This window comes from Cyprinodon tularosa, unplaced genomic scaffold, assembly GCF_016077235.1.
Source record: "Cyprinodon tularosa strain WSP-4 unplaced genomic scaffold, ASM1607723v1 ctg51, whole genome shotgun sequence".
Classification (NCBI taxonomy): Eukaryota; Metazoa; Chordata; class Actinopteri; order Cyprinodontiformes; family Cyprinodontidae; genus Cyprinodon; species Cyprinodon tularosa.
In genome coordinates this window covers 2760303-2782589 of record NW_024039241.1, presented here as the reverse complement: position 1 = coordinate 2782589, position 22287 = coordinate 2760303, and the positions used below count along the sequence as shown (strand labels likewise).

General features: G+C 37.7%; 2 protein-coding genes across 4 annotated transcripts; one reads left to right on the top strand and one right to left on the bottom strand.

The window, feature by feature from the left end:
• Nucleotides 1-1291: 1291 nt before the first annotated feature.
• Nucleotides 1292-8473, top strand: LOC119795331 (multidrug and toxin extrusion protein 1-like). Its single transcript, XM_038303271.1, has 18 exons — nucleotides 1292-1453; nucleotides 1739-1840; nucleotides 2075-2143; nucleotides 2234-2382; nucleotides 3349-3391; nucleotides 3524-3568; nucleotides 3694-3791; nucleotides 4292-4389; nucleotides 4477-4590; nucleotides 4674-4741; nucleotides 4839-4947; nucleotides 5017-5092; nucleotides 5184-5253; nucleotides 5357-5489; nucleotides 5573-5612; nucleotides 7513-7558; nucleotides 7798-7899; nucleotides 8025-8473. The coding sequence occupies exons 1-18, from the start codon at nucleotides 1346-1348 to the stop codon at nucleotides 8331-8333; spliced, it is 1779 nt and encodes a 592-aa protein (XP_038159199.1). The 5' UTR covers nucleotides 1292-1345; the 3' UTR covers nucleotides 8334-8473.
• Nucleotides 7719-21800, bottom strand: slc47a3 (solute carrier family 47 member 3). Of its 3 annotated transcripts, none has more exons than XM_038303458.1 (17): nucleotides 21327-21795; nucleotides 20338-20439; nucleotides 20185-20253; nucleotides 19937-20085; nucleotides 19805-19847; nucleotides 17511-17555; nucleotides 17101-17198; nucleotides 16897-16994; nucleotides 15039-15152; nucleotides 14883-14950; nucleotides 14691-14799; nucleotides 13483-13558; nucleotides 13014-13083; nucleotides 11229-11361; nucleotides 11036-11130; nucleotides 10910-10952; nucleotides 7719-8836 (listed from the first exon to the last, which is right to left on the bottom strand). In XM_038303458.1, the coding sequence occupies exons 1-17, from the start codon at nucleotides 21438-21440 to the stop codon at nucleotides 8625-8627; spliced, it is 1638 nt and encodes a 545-aa protein (XP_038159386.1). In that variant the 5' UTR covers nucleotides 21441-21795; the 3' UTR covers nucleotides 7719-8624. The 3 variants fall into 3 exon arrangements, 2 of the variants coding, with proteins under 2 accessions (XP_038159386.1, XP_038159387.1); XR_005282329.1 differs by having other exon boundaries at nucleotides 8775-8836; nucleotides 11036-11063; nucleotides 21327-21800; XM_038303459.1 differs by lacking the exons at nucleotides 14691-14799; nucleotides 14883-14950 and having other exon boundaries at nucleotides 21327-21797.
• Nucleotides 21801-22287: the final 487 nt, after the last annotated feature.

Genomic DNA, 22287 nt, shown 5'->3' with positions numbered 1-22287 from the left:
CTAGGGTAGGGGTCTCAAACCGGTTCCAGAAAGGGCTGTGTGGCTGAAGGTTTTCTTTCCAACTAAGCAATGGCACACAAGACTCCAGTCATCTCATCAAGTCATCATGTTCAGATTGCACTTAATTGATGAGATGACTGGGATCTGGTGTGCCATTGCTTGGTTGGAAAGAAAACCTGCAGCCACACTGCCCTTTCTGGAACCGGTTTGAGACCCCTGCTCTAGGGTCTAACTTCTCCAGCTTATTACGGCCTGTTAAATGGTTGTGTGATGATTTAACCATATAAATATATATATATATATATATATATATATATATATATATATATATACATATATATATATATATATATATATATATATGTTTGTTTATTTATTCATTCATTAAGTCATCACATCACAAATGTACTAATGCCTTCAAAATCATGGCCCAGGCTTATAGCATTGTAAATCCTCTACTGTACTTAGCAATGGGCATGAGCAATGAGGATGAGCTACTTTCCTCATAATCATCCTTTTTCTAATAGGCGAAAATAGGTGCAAAACTTAACAATCCAAATACTTTCTGATCAAACTGCAGCATTCCAGAGAAATTCCCAGTTATATTGAGAAAATGTTGGTTCTCATTTGTAGGATAGAAAAAGCTTTTCTCTCCTCCTGAAAGTCCCACAAAGAATATGCATAAATCATATAACGGTTGATATAAAGACAAGTATTTTGCAAGTTGAAATGGCTAAATAAATGTTTGTCCTCATTTAGCCTTGTGTATCACAGATCCATTTTTGTTATTTATTGGGGCTCTGACTGCATATATGAGCACATTTAAACATAAAGATGAAAAATGTCTTAATTCAATAACATATTCTCTTATCTTTCCTATGTTTCTTCATAATTGAAAGAATGTTTTGAGGTGTGTTTTATCTGATTGCTTTAAAATGACATTAGATCCCATTGTTGCCTCGGTCAGTGCTCCACTGAAAAAATATCTTTAAAAACATTTGAATACCTTCAACACTACAAATGCTCTAATGAAGTTATGAAAAACAGATTCCAGTTAGAAAATGTCCTGCTCTCCACATAACCGGTTCATTGTCTATTAAGTGTTTCATCACCAAGACATGAACATTTTCCCTTTCAAGTCCCCCATTCTAGTCTCTGTTGTGATTACAAAGTGTTTTCTTAGCCTTTGTTAAACAATCTTTGTTGTTTCAGCTGGCGCTGGCTTACTTCCAGGGAAGCTGTGTTCACAGCAAGATTTCCATTCTCATCAGCATCCAGAACACAACAAAGACACATATGTTAGAGAAAAGCAAGAAGCTGTGGTGAACAGTCATACACTTCAGATATGGAAGTGTCCAGTGATAGGCTTTTTTGCTGCAGTTGGCTGCGCCGCAGGGTTCCTATAGCCCACAGAGAGGAACTGTACCACATCCTGAGGATGACAGGGCCTCTGGTAAGAACTGGCAGTCTTTTCCTGGCTTGACTGTAAATTGTAACAAAATGATTGATGACAGCTATTTTGGACAAAAGAAAGGTTTAAGAGGGATAAGGCTTACAGGTAGGACAGTGTTCAGCAGGTTATAGATGGTGCTTGCTGCTAAAGTAATGGTGGTGTGAAAGCTCATCAATAAAATCAAACTGCTGTTGACAACAATAATTAATTGAAACTGGTTCTTACTTTGATTTTATTCACAAGTTGGTAGCTGCTTCAACAGTAATACGAACTTTTTCTTTCCAGCTGCTGTCTCGAATTCTCAATTACCTCCTGCCTTTTGTGATCACAATGTTCTGTGGGCGTCTGGGAAATGAAGTAATGGCTGGCTACGGACTGGCTTCTGCTGTAAGTGATCAGCTGAATGTTTCAACAACACATATAGGGACTGTGGTGAGGGAAATGACAAATGATCACACAGTTTTAAAACCGCTGATGCAGAGAAAATTAAATACCTCTAAACTCACTTAATCACTTTAGTCACAAGTACTTGGCTTTGATTAATGACAGTTTGATAAATGTGTCAAAACTTTGTTGTTGAGTGAAAGGAACATCGCTTCCAGCAGCCTGCTTTCATTTCAGACCATTAACGTAACCACTGTAGCAACAGGGTACGGGCTGGGACTGGCGTGTGATACCCTGGTATCTCAGGTTTGGAAAACTGCTTTTTGTATTAGATAATTTATCACCCTTAAATATTTTTTTTAGGTGTGGTGTTTAAAATGTGTTTGACATTGACAGACGTTTGGAGGTAAGAATCTGCTGCAGGTGGGAGTGATACTTCAGAGGAGCATCATCATCTTGCTCTTGTTCTGTCTGCCTTGCTGGGGGCTGCTCATCAACGCACAACCCATCCTCTTATGTGTGGGGCAGGACCCTGAGGTGGCCAGGTACCTTACTGCAGTAAATATACTGTAGTACTAATCATTCTATTACTACCAGTAACAGACCTTTTCAGAACTTACAGTAGAATACAGGTAAAACAAGTGAGGGATTTACCCTGTGTGTTCCAAAAAAGCAACATTTTCATTCAGAAAAAAAAAAAAGTTATTCTACTTCAGGAATGTGATGGATGTTATGGATCATTGCTAAATATAATGACTGGAAAAAATATGTGGGCCTTACAGTTCTAGACATGGGCTAATGCCTATATCTATTATACTATTTCAACTGTATCATATCTTCTAATAAGAGGAGACATACTAATTCCTTTGGCTGATTTTCTTATTTATCTGCTCAAGTTAAGGGTACAGTAAGTGCACTTATTTTAAGAACATTCATACTTATTTAGATCATTTTTTTGCAGTGCAATACTAAATCAGTTTATTATCATGGCATGTGCTTAAAGAAGAGACTGTAAATAAGTCTTTCCTTGGACCAATTTAACATTTTACCTTAATAGTTCACTTTGAGATTTAATTCTTAATTTTTAATTAATTGCCAAAGTGAATTAATTAAGAATTAATTAGCTTTTTTGGCCATATTAATGTGGGATCACAGTTTTTATCTGTTCGATCAGTGGTCTACAACCTTCGCTTCTGGCTCACCTAAAATACTAAACATTCGCTCTTGTGTTATTTTTAATTTTTGTGTTTTTGTTATTCTTTTCCTGTGCCACCAACAATAAACAATGTCCCAATTTGTCTATAACCACCTTACATCTCTTAAATCTTGTATGTGAATTTACCAAGAGTTTTAAAACCGGCAAACCAGTGTTAAACTTTGTAATTTTTTATAACACATCTAATAAATGCTATTTTTTTAACAATGCAACACCAGGTAGGACATGTCAGACTGTTTTTGCCAAATTAAGAAAAAATTTATCTTTCGCTCACCATTGTTGTATTTATTTACAGAATTGCCCAGCTCTATATAACAGCCTTCCTTCCTGCAGTGCCAGTAAGTCACACATTTCATCTCACATTTATTTTAACAGTGAACATAATTTTTTTTTTTTTTTTTTATTCTTGGCAATATCTGTGTTTAGAATATGTAGTAAAAAAAATCTAACTTTAAGGTGTTTCTTTATAGGCAATGTTTCTTCACAACCTTCAGGTGTCTTACCTGCAGAACCAGGTGAGTCCATCTCTAAAATCAGAGGCCAGCTCTCTCTGTTAATTTGTCATTGTTACCCTTTGGTATTTAGATGGAGTAAAAATGTTGACTTCATGTTGATTTTGATGTTTGTACTGCATTCCTAGGGTATAATACTTCCACAACTCTACACAGCTGCAATGGCAAATGTAGCAAATGTTGCCACAAACTATCTCTTCCTTTACTGGATGAAACTTGGAGTCAGGTAAGCATGCACATGTACCGCAGGATAAGTATGAGCAGCACAATAACTCACTTTAATTATCACTGTCACGGTGGGGTGGAGGTTTGACACGACCCAAATGCAGACACTGAAGCTGAAGTGGTTTCTTGCAAGATTTAACTAACCAAAAGGGTAACAGAAGCAAAAATCCGAAAACATAAATCCTCAAAAGCCGAGAACCAGGAATACTCACAACAAGAGGGCAAAGAAATGATGACAAACCACCAAAGAGTGACTGAACAGGAGGAGAACATGTGGGAGAGAAACAAAGAACAGGCTAATTAGCAGATTGAGAGCAGGTGTGAACAAAAGCAAGAAGGTAGCTATAGGGAGAAAAGGAGACTGACACAAGACAGCAAACCAGAACTATCTAAGAACTCCAATACAATCAAAAATAGCTAGAATACAAAAATGGAAATAAGACCAATGAAAACTCAGAGATAAAAACAAAACCATGACAATCCTGCTGTTTTGTTTTGCAGTGGTTCTGCGGCAGCAAACACTTTGTCCCAGATATACATCTGTTCCTTTCTTTTTGCTTACATCTGGTGGAAGAAGCTGCATGTAAAAACATGGGATGGTGAGGGACAGGGTCACAGATCATAACTTTTGCTTTGCTTTCAAACTAGTTTTGATGGTATGATTAAGCCTCTATCTCCCTCTACAGGCTGGTCTGTGGAATCACTGCAGGAGTGGGGCTCATACATGAAACTGGCCATTCCCAGTTCCTTAATGAAGTGTTTTGAGTGGTGGGTTTATGAACTTGGAGGATTCCTTGCAGGTAATTTACACACACACATAAACTCAAATCATATGTAACAATACAACTGAGTCACAACATTCATAAATGTCTGTAATAAACAGGAGTGCTGAGTGAGGAAGAGCTGGCAGCCCAACATGCTGTGATCATGGTGACTTTCATCACTTACATGGTACAGTGCTGTAACTTTATCTCAGAACATCTTTCTTTTTAACGGGAATCAGTTCAAAATAATTTACACACTTTATGTTATAACCCTGAACACCCAGTTTCCACTGGGTGTTCAGGCTGCTACATGTGCTAGGGTCGGGAATGCTCTTGGTGCAGGAGACAGCGCCAGGGCCCTTCTGACCAGCAAGGTCTCACTCTGTCTTGCAGGTCAGTTAAATCTATATCTTTTATTTTGTCCTGTGTCTCTTGTAATATTTTAAACGTCTCTTTGTGCAGCTACCTTTGCGGTTGTGGAGGGTGTTGTGCTTGGATGCTCCAAATCGGTGATTGGCTTAATCTTCACCTCTGATGAGTGGGTCTGCACAGTTGTATTTACATTAAAGTCACAGTAATACTCATTTAAAATATTACAGCACACTTAAACGATAAAATGTTCCTTTTAGGAAGATTGTAGGTTTGGTTTCCGATATGATGAGTGTCTACTGTTTCCTTCAGTTCTTTGATGCACTTGTAGTAAGTCCTAAGAATTTATATTTTTTATTCTTGAACATTTTTAATCATTTTTGGAATGAATACTCTTTGTTATTCAGAAAGTAAGATGTGTTTCATACTTTAGGGTGTGTGCACGGGCATTTTCTTGGGAACAGGAAAGCAGAAGATACCAGCAGTGGCAAACTTCATTGGATACTACTGCATAGGGCTTACGCTGAGTGTCACTTTGATGTTTGTTGCAAAACTAAGAGTTTTAGGTATTTAACCATAGTCCTTGTTTGTTTCTCTTTTTCCATAAATGACCTGTTTTGCACTTAATTACTTGTGCTTTTCTGCACAGGTTTTTGGGTGGGACTTCTGGTCCCTACATCCCCAGCCTTGTAACTATGCTTTCCTAACTAACTTCTTTGAGTCGTAACTTCAATGATCCTGATTTTCTGACCTTATGCTAAGGTCTGTGCATTTGATAACATAAGCTATGAATAGAATGAGTTTTTCTTGCGTCGGAATGAAGTTATCTTCTCTTTCTACTTTATTTGGCTTTTGTACTGTACCTGATTCTGAGCTTGATTCATTTCTCTGGTCCTTTTTCGTTGAACTCTCTTCACTGCTTCTGCGTAGCTTATATATATATATATATATATTTTTTTTTTTTTGTTGTTGCTGGCCTCCATATTTCCCACATCTTTCTTCAGATTCTTCCCTGCACTCCTCGATTCTGTGTTCTTCTGCGCAATTTGAACATCTTTGCTTTCCACTACAAACTGTTGCCCCGTGTCCGAGTGCTGACACCTGTAGCATCCGAGTGGATTTGGAATGAACCTCCTAACTGGGGAACTCATGAAAACTATTTTAACTCTCTCTGGTAGAACTGACACTGAAAACTCTATCAGCAGTGACGTGCTTGCCACCCTTTCCCCCTGTATGTTTTCATACAGTCTCTGTATCTTATTAACCTAGCGTAATAATGTTCATCTTTAATTGATCTAAATCCCTGTTAACTGGGATTACTGTTATTATGTACTCCTTTCACAGTTTTATTCTCTCCTGTGACTTTTTTCTCTGTCATCTCTCTTTGACCTAAGTGTTCACCGCTCTGTTTTTTGCTCCTTATTATTTCAAATTACCAGTAAGTTTCCATCTCTCAACTCCTGCACTAATCTGACGTTCCCAATTTTCTTAGTTGTTTCTCTGGATATTTAAAATGGGGCTCAAATGGTTCTGTTTATCTCCAGCACTTAATCTAAATATTATTTTTATCCCTTCTATGACAACCTTCCTTCGCCCAACTCTTTCTACATCTGAACTGCTTCTTTCTAATTCCAGTTTATTCTCCTCTTTTACCTCCTCTATCTCACTTTCCCATTTGAAAATGTTGTCCAGCCTGCCTCATCTACCAGACTTGCCCTTTTGTTCCATCCACCCACCCGTAAGGCAAAAAAACGTTTTTTAGAAATGACTCCTCCAACTGTGTCTTTATTCTGAGCAGCAGCTGTTTACTCCTCCACCTTTTGCCCAAACATCATCCTCACACTTTGCTTCCCGACTCACCTGGTTCATTTGCTGAGCAGAACAAATGCATGGCATGGAGATGACTTGTTAACTCCACATCTCCCACCTGTGGTTTTAACACAAAATCCCAATAGTAAAACCTTGTATTTCCAGCATCATGCTATAGAGATCATTTTAGTAAGCCAAAAGAATGAGAGGGAAGCTGGTCAGAATGTGCTGGAAGATGAGTTAGACTCAGTCTAGCATTTTGATTTTGTTTGAGACTCTCATACAGAGTGAAGGTTGAACAGTTAATTGAGACAAATGAATGGTTCTTCCAGATTCACAGGAGAAATCTGGGATGGCAGTAAGGAGAAGAGCTAAGTTATAATTATAGGAAATTGGGTTCAGATATAATTGGTGAGATGAATAGCTTACTGCTGGACAGATGGTGGAATTCCAAGAGAGGAAGAAAAGTATTTCCACAGAGGCTGAGATCAGTAGGTAGAAGAGAGCAGTGCTTGTTGAATATGACTTCTTGCTTCCTTCCATTATTTTTAAAGGCGTTCTGATAGCATGAACCAGGGGGGTAGCTGGATGAGTGTTGATGAGATTCAGTGAGAGAGTATCAATGGCTGGTACTTCAATAAACTCCTGAGAGTTGGCAGTATCCTGTAATCCAGGTACAAAGTATGAACTGAGACACTGGTTTCAGCTCATAGAGCAAGATATAACATCTGCCTCAGGGAATCTGCTCCTCTTTAAGCTCTTCCTGAATTGCCCTGACAGTTGTAGCTGTGAGAACACACCTGGCAGTCACATCCCACTATTAGAGGTGAAGGCACACACATACCAACCAGAACCGACAGCCTGATGGATATTGAGCCTAAACATACAGCCAGAGCTTTCGAGGAATCTTTTACATCAGATCATATTGCAGCATTATATTGGTTGCAGCGTGACAAAGGAAAAAAAAAGTTAATGTATAATCTTGCTTGTTTTATTGTGAATTAAGACTCCTGCAGTTTTGTTCAAGAACTTACAGGTATACTTTTTAATATTCTTTTCTCATAGGCTGTAAAACGAGCTCAGAAAGCCGTGCACATGACTTTGTTAAACTCCTCTGGCTTCTCAGAAACTGAGCAAACTGCAGATCAAACAGCCAGCAATGACAAAGTAAGCAAACATCTACAATTAAAACATTTTTATTATTCTATTGGTACTTTTATTACAATGTAAAATGTTTCTACTATTTCAAACTTGAATAAAAAAAAAATGGGAAATGTTATACTTTTTTACAGGCAACAGACGGATACATTTCTGTCAATACAGAGGGCCAGGATGGAAACACGGATCGACAAGGAGGCCATGATGTCCAGCAGCTGAAAGAAAGACAACTTTCCACCACCCAGCTGATCATCAGAAGAGGCCTTGCCATGTTTGCTGCAGTTGCTCTTTTAGCTGTGGGAGCAGCTGTGCACTTCCTTGTTCCTTTGCCAGAGATTCAGTCTGCAGAGGGCAACCATACTGCTACTGACTGGATCAATGCAACATACACTCCTGATCCAATTTTCTCCACCATGTTGTTCCCTAATGGACAGTCAAAGTGAGTCGAAGCTAACATAAGCTGGTTTGACTCAGCTCTTTGTCAGCATTGACTGTAAAGATCAAGATAATGATTAGGGATGATTTTTTTTTGTCATTCCAGAGAATACTCTCGCTTTCTGAGATTAAATCATTAATAATCATATATTGCTTCTCCTGTTTTCTCTTTGCTTCCTGCTTATCTTCATGTGTGTGCCTTCTCCTGTCTGGCTGTGTCCTGCAGTGCAACAGCCACACCTTCCTTTGCAGTTGCGGCAGAGCCTTTGCTCCCTGAACAAGATAGACGTCATTCATAGTCAGGTAACCAAGTTCGTGACAAGCAGGTTTATGATGATTCCAGTAGCCAGGATGAACAGCATGCCAGCCAGAGCGAGACCTCTTCGAAGAACCAGACTCCTGTAGGAGCGCTGGACTTCCTGGGTTTGTACTGCAGAGACCTCTTCAGCATCAACCAGATCTCTGGTGTCTGTTGGGCTCAGTGAGGTTCCTGCATCTTCTGGTTGGGGACCTGGTCATCCAGGGGAGGAAAAGATGTTTAGAGACTTTTCACATAACTAACTACAAGAATGTTTGAACTTATTGATTTTTTTATTACAACCAGGTGCCTTCCATATCTTCAATAAGTGGCATAGTTGATTAAAAAGCTAACTCAGACATTGATCATAGAGATCAACAAACAAGAATGAAAACAAGAACTGGACTGTTTGAAACTAACAGAGTGGTCACACAGCTAAGCTTGAGTCAAAAAATTGACTCAAAGATAATGACAAGAAGGTTATAACCAGTTCTGAGGCTTATTTACAGTTTTTGACTATTGACACAGATCTTATAAGTGGATGTAATGGATGGGATCTTAAGATTATGATGGAAAAGGGGATCGATTTGTGAAATTTTAGATTGCTTCTAATTATTTTGTGTACACTGTAATTCTGGTGACTACTGGTTGTCGTATATCAAGGCATTAGACAACCAGTAGTCCATATCATACATAGTTAATTGGAAAAGGTTTAATGTTCCTCACGGGGGCAGATTCTACTTCAGTCATTTGTGTCCAAGATTTTCAGGTAATTTTTTCATATTCAGTGGTAGAAAGAAGCTTGAGTTGATAATTGGCAACTTTCTTAGCAGGATGACTTAACCTAATCCCTTCTGCCTGAGAGGGAGCTGATGAGGTACAGTACATCTTTTCAATTACTGATCCATGTACTTTCCAACACAAATTCTTATTTTATAAGATGCCATATTTGTAACAACTTCTGCTTATTTTGAGGGAAGACAACTGGGGGAAGTGTCACCTAATTGTGCCTTAGAAGGATTATTAAATATTGATTGTTGAACATAATGCTGAAATACTTTTCCAGAGTGAAGGGCTTGAAGATTAGTTACTTGAACTTGGAAATATGTTTCCTTGCCTTAAAATTTTGATTTCTAGGAGCATACTTTCTGGAACTTTTCTCATGCCTTTTGGAACTTTAAGATTGCTTTCTAAAACTAAGGAATTACTTTGTTATGCACAGATGCTATTAGTTGCTATAGTCTTTGGAAACTAGACACTACTTCCAAAAACTACAACTCACATTTTTATATTTAGAGGTTACGTTCTTGAACAAAGAGAGGTTTCTTCAACTTTAAAGTTACTTTTCAAATATAAGTAATTTCATCTACTGACCTGGCTTGTACAGTATTTTGCAACCTGGTACTTTGTGTAATTGAAGAAGGTAATTTGTTTCTCAATCAGTTGTTGTAACATTAGATAAGTTGTCAGTGAGGTCTAAAAAAAAGTTAAGTTGAAAAAGTTAAAAAGCTAATTGAAAAGTTAAGTTAAAAACTTAATAACCTAAGTAAGGAAGTAAGAAATGTAAGTGCCTGTATCAGCATTAATGTTCTTAAGGTTATGTTGCAAGAAAAAAAAATTGTTTCTTTCACTCTGTGAGTGTTTTTCACGGATTTCTGAAAGAATCGCTTTTGCTTAGTTTTTTAACATATTAAGGCAAGTCACCATTTGTTAGCACATTAAACTTGATTTTTTTCCATCAAACTACCGATATTTCTTTAATGTTACAAAAGTAATACGGTCTTGTACTGTCCTCCAATAACACTCTTAGCTTGAAGTTTTGACTTTCAAAGTACTCCACTGAGTGTCCTATAAAGGGTTAAAACTTGTACTCTATCTTGTTTCCTCATGCACATAAAATGGATAATGAGCAAGGAAGACAAAAAGTCTCAAGATAAACAATGTTCCACTTTGCCCTATTAATGGTGATATAGTATCATGCTGAACCAGGACAGATCTCATGATAGAAACTAAAGAAAAGGAAGAAAGGGGAATTCATTTTTCCAAGACTTTCAATTCAGGCTGTTAGTTGAGGACTTTTTTCTGTTTATACGTCATTCCTGTTTAGGGGATTTTTTTTGTCACTGGTAAGAGTCAGGTGCTACAGTGTGGGGTTTATGTTAAAATTAGGTAATCAGATAACTGTTTTTATTAGTCACAACTGCACCACATAGACTTTCTTTTATTGTTTCATAATAGAAAATATCTACATAAATATAAGAACCTAAACAAATAATTAATGCATACTTGTCTCTGCTGAGCTCTCAATTACCCCTGCTCGGATCCTTGCCTAGAAGATAAAGCAATGTTTAAATCAATGTTAATAAAGAAAAAAAACTTTCAAAATAAACAATATTTATCTCTGAGACTAACCTCAATTGTTACTGACTTCCAGTTCATTCTGAGGAGATAGAAAATCAGGAATGCGCACTGAACTGATACACAGGTAAACAAGCCAGTCCATAGACCTTGGTAATAGAAAATATTCACATTATGTTGTTACTTAAGATGTAAAGAAAGAAATGGAGGCAGAGCATTTCAGAAGACTAAGAACTGTAGAGGTTACCCTTGATTCCTTGTTTGGCTGCAAACATCAGGGGGATTCCTATTGGAAAACCGATGCCATAATATCCCAAGAAGTAGCAAATAGCCCCAACTCTCTGTTTACCTGCTCCTCTTATAATACCACCAGAGGCCGCCTGGTCATTAATGGGAAAAAAACAAAAGGTTACACTTCCTAAACAGAAGCACGGTGTCTGTTAAAAAAATTACAAATCCCCCTTAAATTAAGATTTATCTCTATATCTTCTGCTTTGTAGCAAACTTGAAGGCTTTGGGTCAAAGCATTTCTGTTTGTTTTAATTACTACTCTAACTACTGATCCCTGGTTGTTATAGAGTATATATATATGTATATAAAAAAAAATACTCTTCCTCACCCAGTGCGGGCGGTCTACCTTTTTTCCTCCAAGCTCGGGTCCTCTACCAGTGGCCTGGGAGCTTGAAGGTTCTGCACAGTATCTTTGCTGTTACTAGAGCTGCACTTTTCTGGACCGAGATGTCTGATGTATTCCTGGGATCTGCTGTAACCACTACTCAAGTTTAGGGGTCACTGCCCTGAGTGCCCTAATGGCCACGGGTACCATTGATCCCTTAACCTTCCAGGTCTTCTCTGGGCCCCTGGTATTTCTCTAGTTTGTCATGTTCCTTTTTCCTGATGTTGCAGTCACTTGGTATTGCTATATCAACCACAAAAGCTTTCTTCTGCTTTTGGTCCACCACCACAATGTCCGGTTCGTTTTCCATTACCATTTGGTCCGTCTGTATCTGGAAGTCCCAGAGGATCTTGGCTTGATCTTTCTCTACCGTCTTTGGAGGTTTTTCCCTTTTTGATCTTGGTGTTTCCAGCCCATACTCTGCAAAGATGTTCCTGTACACTATTTCAGCCACTTTGTTATGGCGCTCCATGTAAGCTTTCCCTGCCAGCATCTTACACCCTGCAGTTATGTGCTGTATTGTCTCAGGGGCCTCTTTGCACAGTCCGCACCTGGGGTCTTGTCTGGTGTGGTAGATCTGGGCCTCTACTGCTCTGGTGCTCAGGGCCTGCTCCTGCTGTCCTTCAGTCCCGCTTTGTCTAGCCATTGGTAGAATTTCCTGATATCTGCCAATTCGGTTATGTTTCAGTGGTAGCCTACATCCCGTGTAGGAGCTTATCTTCCCATGACTGAACCTCCAGCAACTTATCTTCTGTTCCTCATTGTCTGAGACATTCATTGAGCACATCATCTGTTGGAGCCTTGTCCTTGATGTAATTATGAATCTTGATGTTTCATTCTGGATAGAAGCTATTATGCTCACTAGTCCTCGGCCTCCTTCCTTACGGATGGCGCACAGTCTCAGGATGCTGCATTTGGGGCGGTACCCTCCATGCATTGTTAGGAGCTCTGGCCTGTGATTTATCCTTTGGCCAGCTTATTATTCCTGCAGGGTATTATTTATATATATATATATATATATATATATATATATATATATATATATATATTCTGTAATATTTTTTCTCCTCTTCTGTTGCTTGTTTCCTTTCTTAATCATTCTTAACTTCTTTATCCTACAGAGAGAGCTTTCTGAATCAGATAAATGCATACCCACCTTTACAAACAGACGTCATCACAACCTTTCAACTATTTCCATTTTTCCCTTATGGAGTAGTGTTTTTATAAAGGCTGAAATGTTTTTCAGTGGTTTGGTAAGAACAACTAGTTGAATCACAAAAAAATTGCACTTTTGATATCTAGTTTACTTTGATTATAATTTTTGAATGTTTGTTTTACAAAATGATAGATACCTACCGATATGGCATCCAGGAGGATGAATGGAGCGTAAAAAGATATTATTTCTGCAACTCTTTCCCTAATTTGCCTGCAACAAGAAATGTTTTTATAGTATTATATTTTTGCAATTAGTTTTATAGTATTTTATATCACCATAAATGGAATTAAACCGAATTTCATTTAAGCTTACTGTCTTAAAAATTGTGCTAAAATTATTATACATTGCTAATATTCTTATTGAGACTGAACAGAGTACAGTAACTGACTGCAATTTATACAAACCTTTAGACCTAGTTATTATGTCACACAATAGTAAACCAGGTTTCCAGATTTATGGTTAGATAAGGCCTGTTCTGTAATTCTCAAAGGTCACTTAAGATCTGAGTCATGTCTTCTGGAGGTTAGTCATGTGAGTGTGACTTCACACTCTCATAAGACACCTTTTACACATTAACAATAGTTGGGTTAACATTAAAGTTGTACTTACTCATCATATGTAAAAATGTAGGAGATGTGATCCTTCAGACTCCCAATGAGCACTGCCATGCATATAGACACTGACCCTGTTGCAAAAAACCTGTTAAATTAGCTGTACAGCTGCTAGACTTGTACAGTAAGATCGCTCACAGAACACAAAGCTAATGTATTTTAACATATTGCTATTTAAGGCCATTTCCTACACAGACAGCAGTGTGAAAGAAAATAATTGACTTAATTTTTATTTGTTACTTTTGAAGCTTCTGCTTTCCAATCCTAACATATAGCTGGGATCAGAGATTTTCAATTACTCATTATGTGAATGATGTACCGGTAATAATAATCTTGGGCTAAAATTGTTTTATTTATAAAAAAATTATTTGAGGGGTTAAGGACAACCCCAGAATGCAGTCTCAAATATATATGTATTATATCATAAATAATTTAGTAAAGTCAATAATCTTAAGCTGCTTTCCCACTGAACACCCAGGTTTTCCCCTTTGATCGAAAAGCTGATTCTGATCCCCTGCTGTCAAGCTGCATGGCCACTGTCCCCCACCACTGCATGTCTGTTGATGGCATCACGCTGGGTGAGCGTTGATTATGTTGACAGTGGGACGGAAATCAGCAAAGTAAACAATGGAGAGCAACATGTAAGGAAGCCAGGGCGTAGTCAGTATTCTTTTTTATTTCGCTCTTTTATCTGTCCGAATCTCTCTTACGGTGTGCCATGCTTATCAAAGGTAAACAGTGTAGCCTTGGTTTGTTAGATCAGAAGTGTCTGGCACCGTGAGTTGCTGTCTGTTCATTGCGTTCAATGCTATCAAGTAATTTAGCAGGTCAACCACTGTTCCCACTACATGCCAATCAAAGCCAAGGCGACTGTAACGTGGGTCGCTTGCAAATCCATTAGACCCGGGTAGACACGCATCAGTGAGCTGTTCTCACTGCCACTAAAAGACAATTGTTCCCTGGTTTAAACAGGTTTTTTGGGCAGTGTGAAAGGGGTATTAGATGTATCTTAGGAAAGAGCTGCTTGGACACACTTCTATGTTTGTAGCCACAGATTCCCTTTGGTTATATTCCTGGCTAAATATCTGACTGCTCATGCCCTGTCATGACTTACCTTTCTGGCATGGATGATCTGAAACATGTCATCTGTCTTAAAAAGTAGAAAAAAAGAAGTCTAAACATGTAATGATTGAAGTACTTACTAACCTGCACAAAACATAGTTGCTTTCGCAGACAGCTGGGCCTGCTCTGTTTCTCCGGCTCCTAAAGCATTCCCAACTCTAACATTGCCTGCAATGCTGAAACCCATTGGAAACTACCAAAATGTAAAATATTACCAATTTGATAAATAATTAGAAAAAATTAGTTGTGTACAATTTGGACTTTTATTTAGCTCACCATGTAGGCAATATTTGCCAGTTGAAACACAACTGCCTGCGCTCCAAGTTCAACCTCACTTATTAGACCTTTCAAAATAAAACAGGTACGACGTTTCAGACCTATTTTAGAAAAAACAAAACATCTTCCAAATTATATTTCTGACTTTGTAAATACCTGCCAGAAAGCCTCCAATCTCATATGTCCACCACTCAACACACATCATGACCATTCCAGGAATAGCTAAGTGGATATAAGATTTCCAGTCATTGAGGCACTCTATGGACCAGCCTGTAGACGATAGAGGAAAAGGAAAGAAAAGCTAATCATTTTTCAAACTGAAAATCATTCAATAAAAAAGAGAAATGAGACAAAAACTGAATTGATTACTTAAAATAACATCCAAAGTATTGTTCACTTGTGAGCCATGTCTTCTTTAAATATAGACAATATGACTTAATGCCCTCAGTCCAAAGCCATTTGCAATGCAAATATGTTGGATTGCTAATTAGCAGGGTGAGTTAAAATGGAGTAAACAACCTCCTTCGATGTTCACAGTATTAGCCTAGTAGAGATTGTTTCAAATCAAGCTCTAGATCTGTGAGCAAACTGGTTATATTACTTTTTTTTTTTTTATAAAAACCTTATCTTGTACACCCAGTTTCATATATTTATTTTCATAAATACAAATGCAAATGTGTACTTGTTAATAAAATGCCATCAAGATTCTTCCTGGTAAAATCATTTGTTTTATAATGTGGTTGATTCAAATTTTTTTGATGAAAGGTTAGAGTTTGAGCTGTGGTGTTAGTTCGATTTATAATAAGATTATGGTTATGGTTATAACTGTACTGGATTTACATAAAAATAGGTGTATTTACTCTTTACTTCAAACTTAACCTTTCTCTACTACTTGTCTTTTTTACAAAACAGATCAAGGAACTTTATAAAATAAAACCTCGATGTACAACATAACTTATATATAGTTTAGGTAAATGTTTACAATTGGTCCAAGCACTGCTTCAGAATTCCAATAGCTGTTTTTGGTAAGGTGTTTTCTAGAACAAGGCCAGTAAAGGATCTAAAGCTCCCCTTGCATGAATCGAAGTAGGATTTTGGTTTGAGTGTAGTACAACTACCTCTGAAAAAACCCTGTTGCATCCTTTGCTCTTAGCTGATTAGATTCTTATCATATTTTGCTTCATTGTTATGCTGCTGAGGTTGTGGGGAAAACTTCTTCATTAAGAAATGATTTAATAGCAGAGTCTCAGCACCTTTTGAGGCCTAAAGAAGAAACATTAGAATGATAAAATTTAAAGAGTAGATCCATATTTAAACCCATAGCTTCGCTGTTTATTTCTTTCTTTTAGTGTTGAAATAAACCTTCGTTACCTATGCTGACTTTTCTTCTGAGCAGCTTTTTTGTTTACAAGTAAAACATGTCTTACAACCGTGTCAGTATACATTTCTTCACCCTCCACCGTAAACTCAATAAACTAAACATAACCTTAAAATAAAATTAGTAAATGCCTTAACAAGTTAACCCTGCATAAGGAAACATTCACTTATCTTGTTCCCTTGCTCTAAGTAAAAAAAAAAAAAAAATGAAATATGAGTGTTTTCCATCAGAGTAAAGACACATCTGTCATGATCTGTGGGAGTGTTTTTTATTTCCCGTTTATTTTTATATCTTATATGTATCTATGTTGTGCTCCCTTGTTCCTTGTGTGTTATATGAGCCAATTCTCCCATTCCAGTTACCTGCCTTCCATCACAGCAGCACCGACTTTTTAATCAACAACTTTTTCTTTGTCTATTAATCATCTCAGCAGCTTAAATATCTCCCTGCTAACTGCTTTTGGACAGATGATTGTCTTATTCACAGCCGGGTATGGGCCTTCAGTGCAATCTTGGATTCTCCATGAATTAGTTTTTTCTTTTGCTTTTAATCCCCCTGCTTCCTTCCTCCTATCTACAATTAAGGTCCTGCTCCTCATCATTATATGACAGCATCCTATCAATATGTGTTACTCACCTCCCCAGGTTGTCTTGTGCAGACCTTTCCACATGATGTATGCATAAAGGAATCCGGCCAAGGAGAACTCAGACAAAGTGTTTGCTAAAGCAGAGCCTCTACAGAATTTCCCAATGTGACATTTACAAAACAAATGCTTAGATTAATCTATAAAGCTGAGAATGTGATCTGATGTACAATAAAAAAAAAGTTAGAAATACTCACGCAGTCCCCATTTTTAATAGGAAAAGCACGATGTAGTTGATGAGCGCATTGAGTAGATTTACGATCAGCCCTGTGACCACCTGTGGCCAAATTATGCCCTTCAATAAAATACCATATGTTGTTTAATTACAATTTTGCACAAATTGACATGTCTCAAACAAAGGTCAAGAGTCTACAATGACTGCAATTACACAGAGATGAGCCTGGATACCAGTGTTCTATATCAAGGGAGCTCTATTTATAAAAAAAACAAACAAAACAACAATAAATCCAACATAATAAACCCGTCATAGACATCTTATCAATCTAACTGCCTTTTAGATGGAACATATCATATTCTGGTCCATTATACTTTGTACTATCAGAGTAGTATATTTCAGCTTACAGTTGGTATAAAATAATGAACCTACCTGGTTTTGAAGGTATTTTGACTCTAAGGAAAACATGAAAGCAGCCTGAAAGACAGTAAGGGGAGTAATTGGATTAAGCTTGTTAAGTCAATTTTGCAAGTTCTTTTTTTTCTACTTAAATATGGACTGATTTCAGTTTTGGCTATGAAATCCTTCTAAAGTAGATTATTGCAATGAGAGAAAAAATGTTAACATTAGCCTGGGAACTTTAAACAGTATGACTAAGAAGTTTAAGCCCCATTGTATTAAGTGCATACAACTATCAGTTAACTTTATATAGTCAGATCAGAGTACAGTAGAATATAACCATCATAGGAAATGCACACAGACAAATGGAAGAAAAACAAGCCAACCAATACAAAGGATTCAGGATGGAAAAATAAGTATGATAGTTGGTGCTTCTCTGGTATAAATCACTGCCTTATTCATATGAAGAGAATGCTTCTCATTTGCTCCTCTTCTCTATGTTATTATTTGACTCATTTATTGGTCATCTGTTCACCCATTCACATCCTTACTTTCATGATTCACTAAACCCACTCTTACTCCTTCCTTTATGGTGAAAGTTTCCAATCCAGGAACAAAGTACCAGTTTAACCTTACTGTGGAAGATTTGATATTTGTCAATAGCTAACTACAGTATACAGCATACACATTCCATTATTCATTTGTGCCAGTTTTGTGTTAACACAACAATCTATAACTTCAATGAAATACATTTTTACTCTTGACCTGTCTGAAATATTTTTTACCTTTCATTATCTAATGAACTCTGATTATGAGTATTATCTGATTATTTTATAATTGTAAAAAGCAGAAACTTATAAAAAAAAACAGCAGAAAATGGACAGTGGATGCTGATTCACACAAAGCACACAGGTCCCCAGGTTTCTGCCCTTAAACGCTACAGACCATAACCCTAAACCTAAACTTTCACACTTTCATGTGGACCTCATATTACTTTCATGTGGACCTCAGATTACCTTAATAAAAGTGTGTAGAGAGCTTTATAGAAATTGTTTCCATGGCCCAGCACCTGCATCCAACCCATACATAACCAAGTGAATTAAAAGAGTTGGACAAAGTGTTGTATAGCATTGATTTTTAAACTTCTGACGCTTCTGATTCAGCAAACATCAAACATTAGGTATGTAGAGGCGAGGAAATACCTGAAACACGTAAGTACTGAATTTGAAAACCACTGGTATAAAGCAAGCCACCACTAGCTTCCAGTCTAGAACCGTGGTAGTGTATTTTCTAAGGTGACAAATTGTCAATCTGAAAATCTGATGGATCAGTCTAGTTCTGGCTGTTGTCATGAAAATGTACTTGTCTGACTGTACTGTGACAAGGAATTGTTTTCCAGGAACTTGGCTTTCTTCCTTGGTTAAAGTGAAATGAACCCTAAATGGTTCAACATATCAATAGATTTGTGACAATGCCAAAAGCTCATTGTGGAAACAATGAAGATTGCACCTCTTCCAACAAGACTGTGCAACAAGGAGTGAAGGACAGTCCATGAGAGAGTTTGGTGTCCTGCACAGAGTTCTGACCTCAGTCTGCTGGAACCTCCAGTGGATAACCTACAGTGGAGACAGCTCATGTATGGCAGAGTTCCTTCATTTCAGCCACAGAGGTTTTGTGTCCTGAACCTTTTAAATAACTCTACTTCAACACACAAGAATGACATGACTGAATTAACTCCTAAGTATGCAGTCAAGTTCTCAAAAGTCCTGTTAACGATCCGATTGACTTGGTGTATTGTAGTACAGGAGTATCTAAAAGGTACAGGACACTGGAACTTTGGGGCTGGAATTTGAAGAATCCTGATGTATGGTGTGGAAGGGTTAAGAAATCACTTAATCATGCTCCTAAACCTTGTGGAAGGTTTTCCCATAACCGTTGAAGCTATTATAGATACAAAGACTAAACCAACAAACTCTATATTAAGAATGGTATGTCACTAATGCGATCAAGGCAGGTGAGCGAATACCTTTAGCAATGCAGAGTAGGGTAACTTTTAGAATAATACAAAAAAATAAGCTGAATAATTCTATCTGGATTAGATCGAAATGTACATGTATCAATTTTTTTTTTTTTTAGTAATAGTTCAGATTTATGATTTTTTTTTTTGTTGTCTTGGTCCTGCAACTAGACTGTGATAGTGTTAATGTGTTTAAGTTAATGGTTTAGTTTAAGTCAAGTGAAAAATTTACTTTTAGTATTTTGTATGTAAAAATTATTGAACTACCGGCATGAAATGATGAACAATAATTTATGTAAAATATACTCACTGGAAGTGCTGGCATGAAGATCTTAACGTACATCTGAGCCAAACTATTGAGAGATTTTTTGCATAAAAAACAAAAGGGATTATTTTCATAAATACAATGAGCAGAGGATGTGAGTGGATTAAGACATCTGACCTGGCTACCTCTGGCTCCTGTTTGACTGCCAAAAGAATGGGCTCAGTGTTGATGAGGATCGCCCAGCAGGGGAAACAAGTCAGTAACAAAATGAGGATTGAACGCTGCAGAATGACCCCAACTCTCAGGAGGTTAGCACTCCCATATGTCTAAAATATATAAAGAAAATTACTTTCTAACTCAGACTGTTAAATTCCTTTAACACAACCAGTTTATGTTTAACACGTGTGATTGGTTGATGTTCATACCTGGGATATCAGCGTGTCACACGCTGATGCCAAACCAAAACCAATGGATACACCTGTGACATTGATAACCTGGGGAGACAGAAAACAAACCTGGAATAAGCTATCAATCAGGTTCAGAACAGTGGGATTTTTAAACAACTTCTTTCTACCTACAGCGATGGCCAAAGAAACTCCTGCCAGCTCTGTTTTCCCAAGATGGCCACAGAACACGGTGCTGACAAAACTCACAGCATAACTCATGAACTGTGCCATCATCTGAAAGACAACATAAAGAGAAATCTGAGACAACTATATTTATAAATGCATACGTTTTCACGTAACGTCAAGCAAGGTAGTGGTCACCGTAGAGGTATCCCGCTCGCGGCAGCAGACTACTAAATGTACATAGTCTCTCTCATGACTGGACATGAGACTGGACCTCATTAACACCTTTCAACGGTGTTAATGAGGCTTTAAACACAGTGACTCAGGTTCATGACAGCTGACCAAATCTACGTTGTTATAAAGTTGTTGAGAAGTTTAATTAATAGCACATATATTCACCTGAACATTGATGAAGTCTGTGTGTTACAGACTCTAGTTGCGCAGACTGAAGTGTATATGACAATAAAGCAGAGAATCTCAACCTATTTAATGATTTATTCTTATTGTATTTTAAATAGGCCTATAGGCACATAGGTCTTTTGTCCAAAAAAAAAAAAAAAAAAAAAAACAAGAAAGAAATTTTGACAGCACCCCAAGTTCAAAATTGACTTCCAGCGGCCCTGTAAAGAGAACTTCACATGGAGCATACAGCCGGTAAGAGTTTGCAAATTCAATCAAAGACAGATGCCTTTATTATGGAGCCCAGTTTTACTATGATTACAATTCGGAGAAAAAAAGAAGTGAAGCCTGAAAACAACATTGAAGTGTTTAAGTATGGGGTTGGCAGTACCATGCTGTTTTGGGTGTAGCTGTTAGACTAGTGATCTCCGAATGAAAATCTGACCAGGGCACAGTAGGGGTGGCTTTGTCTAGTTGTAAAACCAATTATTACACAAGATATTTACTGTAAACTTAAAGTGGAATTTAAACATTATTTAATTGTATCCATTCCCTATGATACTGGATAGTGACAGTATATTTAATCATAGGACGCTTACCACTGGAGCGGCCAGCTTAGATAGCTCTTTAACTTCATTCTTGAAACCCAGCGGAACCAGCTTGCGGATCCGTCTTATTGCACAACACTCAGTCCATGAGGAGCGTCCGTCCATGGCTGCGGTTACCTCAGCGTGCCTTCAGCAGCAGCTTTTAGTGCGTTGGTGTTACCTCTCTTCCCTGTCTGAAAAATTTTCCCCTCACAGATTCACACCGCCTGTTCGGCAAGAGATTCTGTTACCCTTAGTTCTGTTTCCACATGTGCCGGGGGCGCGCAGACCGATTTATAACCGTTGCGCTCTGATTGCGCAAGAGGGTAATACGGTATATTAATAGGGTTTCGGGCGGAGCTTTGGGGGAAACTAGCGGTATGATAATCTTGAGAGCAGACCGATGAAACACCTGTTTGACTTTTCAGGGAAAGAAACGTCACGAGGCGCGTGTGAAGCTGTCAGCGCATCTGGTTGTGCTACAGCTGTCTCACTTTTATTGATCTGTTACAGCTGTTTAACATTCATGCTTACCATGGATGTAAAGAAAGAGGAAAATGATGAAATATGTTGTAAACTGACGCGTGGTCTCGGAGAGGCCAGCCTTCTGTCAGAGAGATTTGTAATTTTCAAAACTATCCCTACCGCTAAGACCAGGGGCGGATCTAGATGGGGGGCCAGGGGTGGCCATGGCCTTAGCCAATCCTTGGCCACCCTATCATTTACTTCCCTCTTATACAGATGGTGGCAACAGTAATACTCTCAAGTGGAATATTTAAAACATTTTCATATATTAACAACAATTAATTATGCACATCAATATTCTAACAATAAAGATTATGAATACAGAACTCAAGCAGAAATAGATTTTTTTGTTTTATGGGGTAAAGAGAAAGTCATCTAGGAGTCTTCAGTGAAATCTTCGATAAACAACTATTTTAATAAAAGCTTATTAAATAATCAATTTATGTAG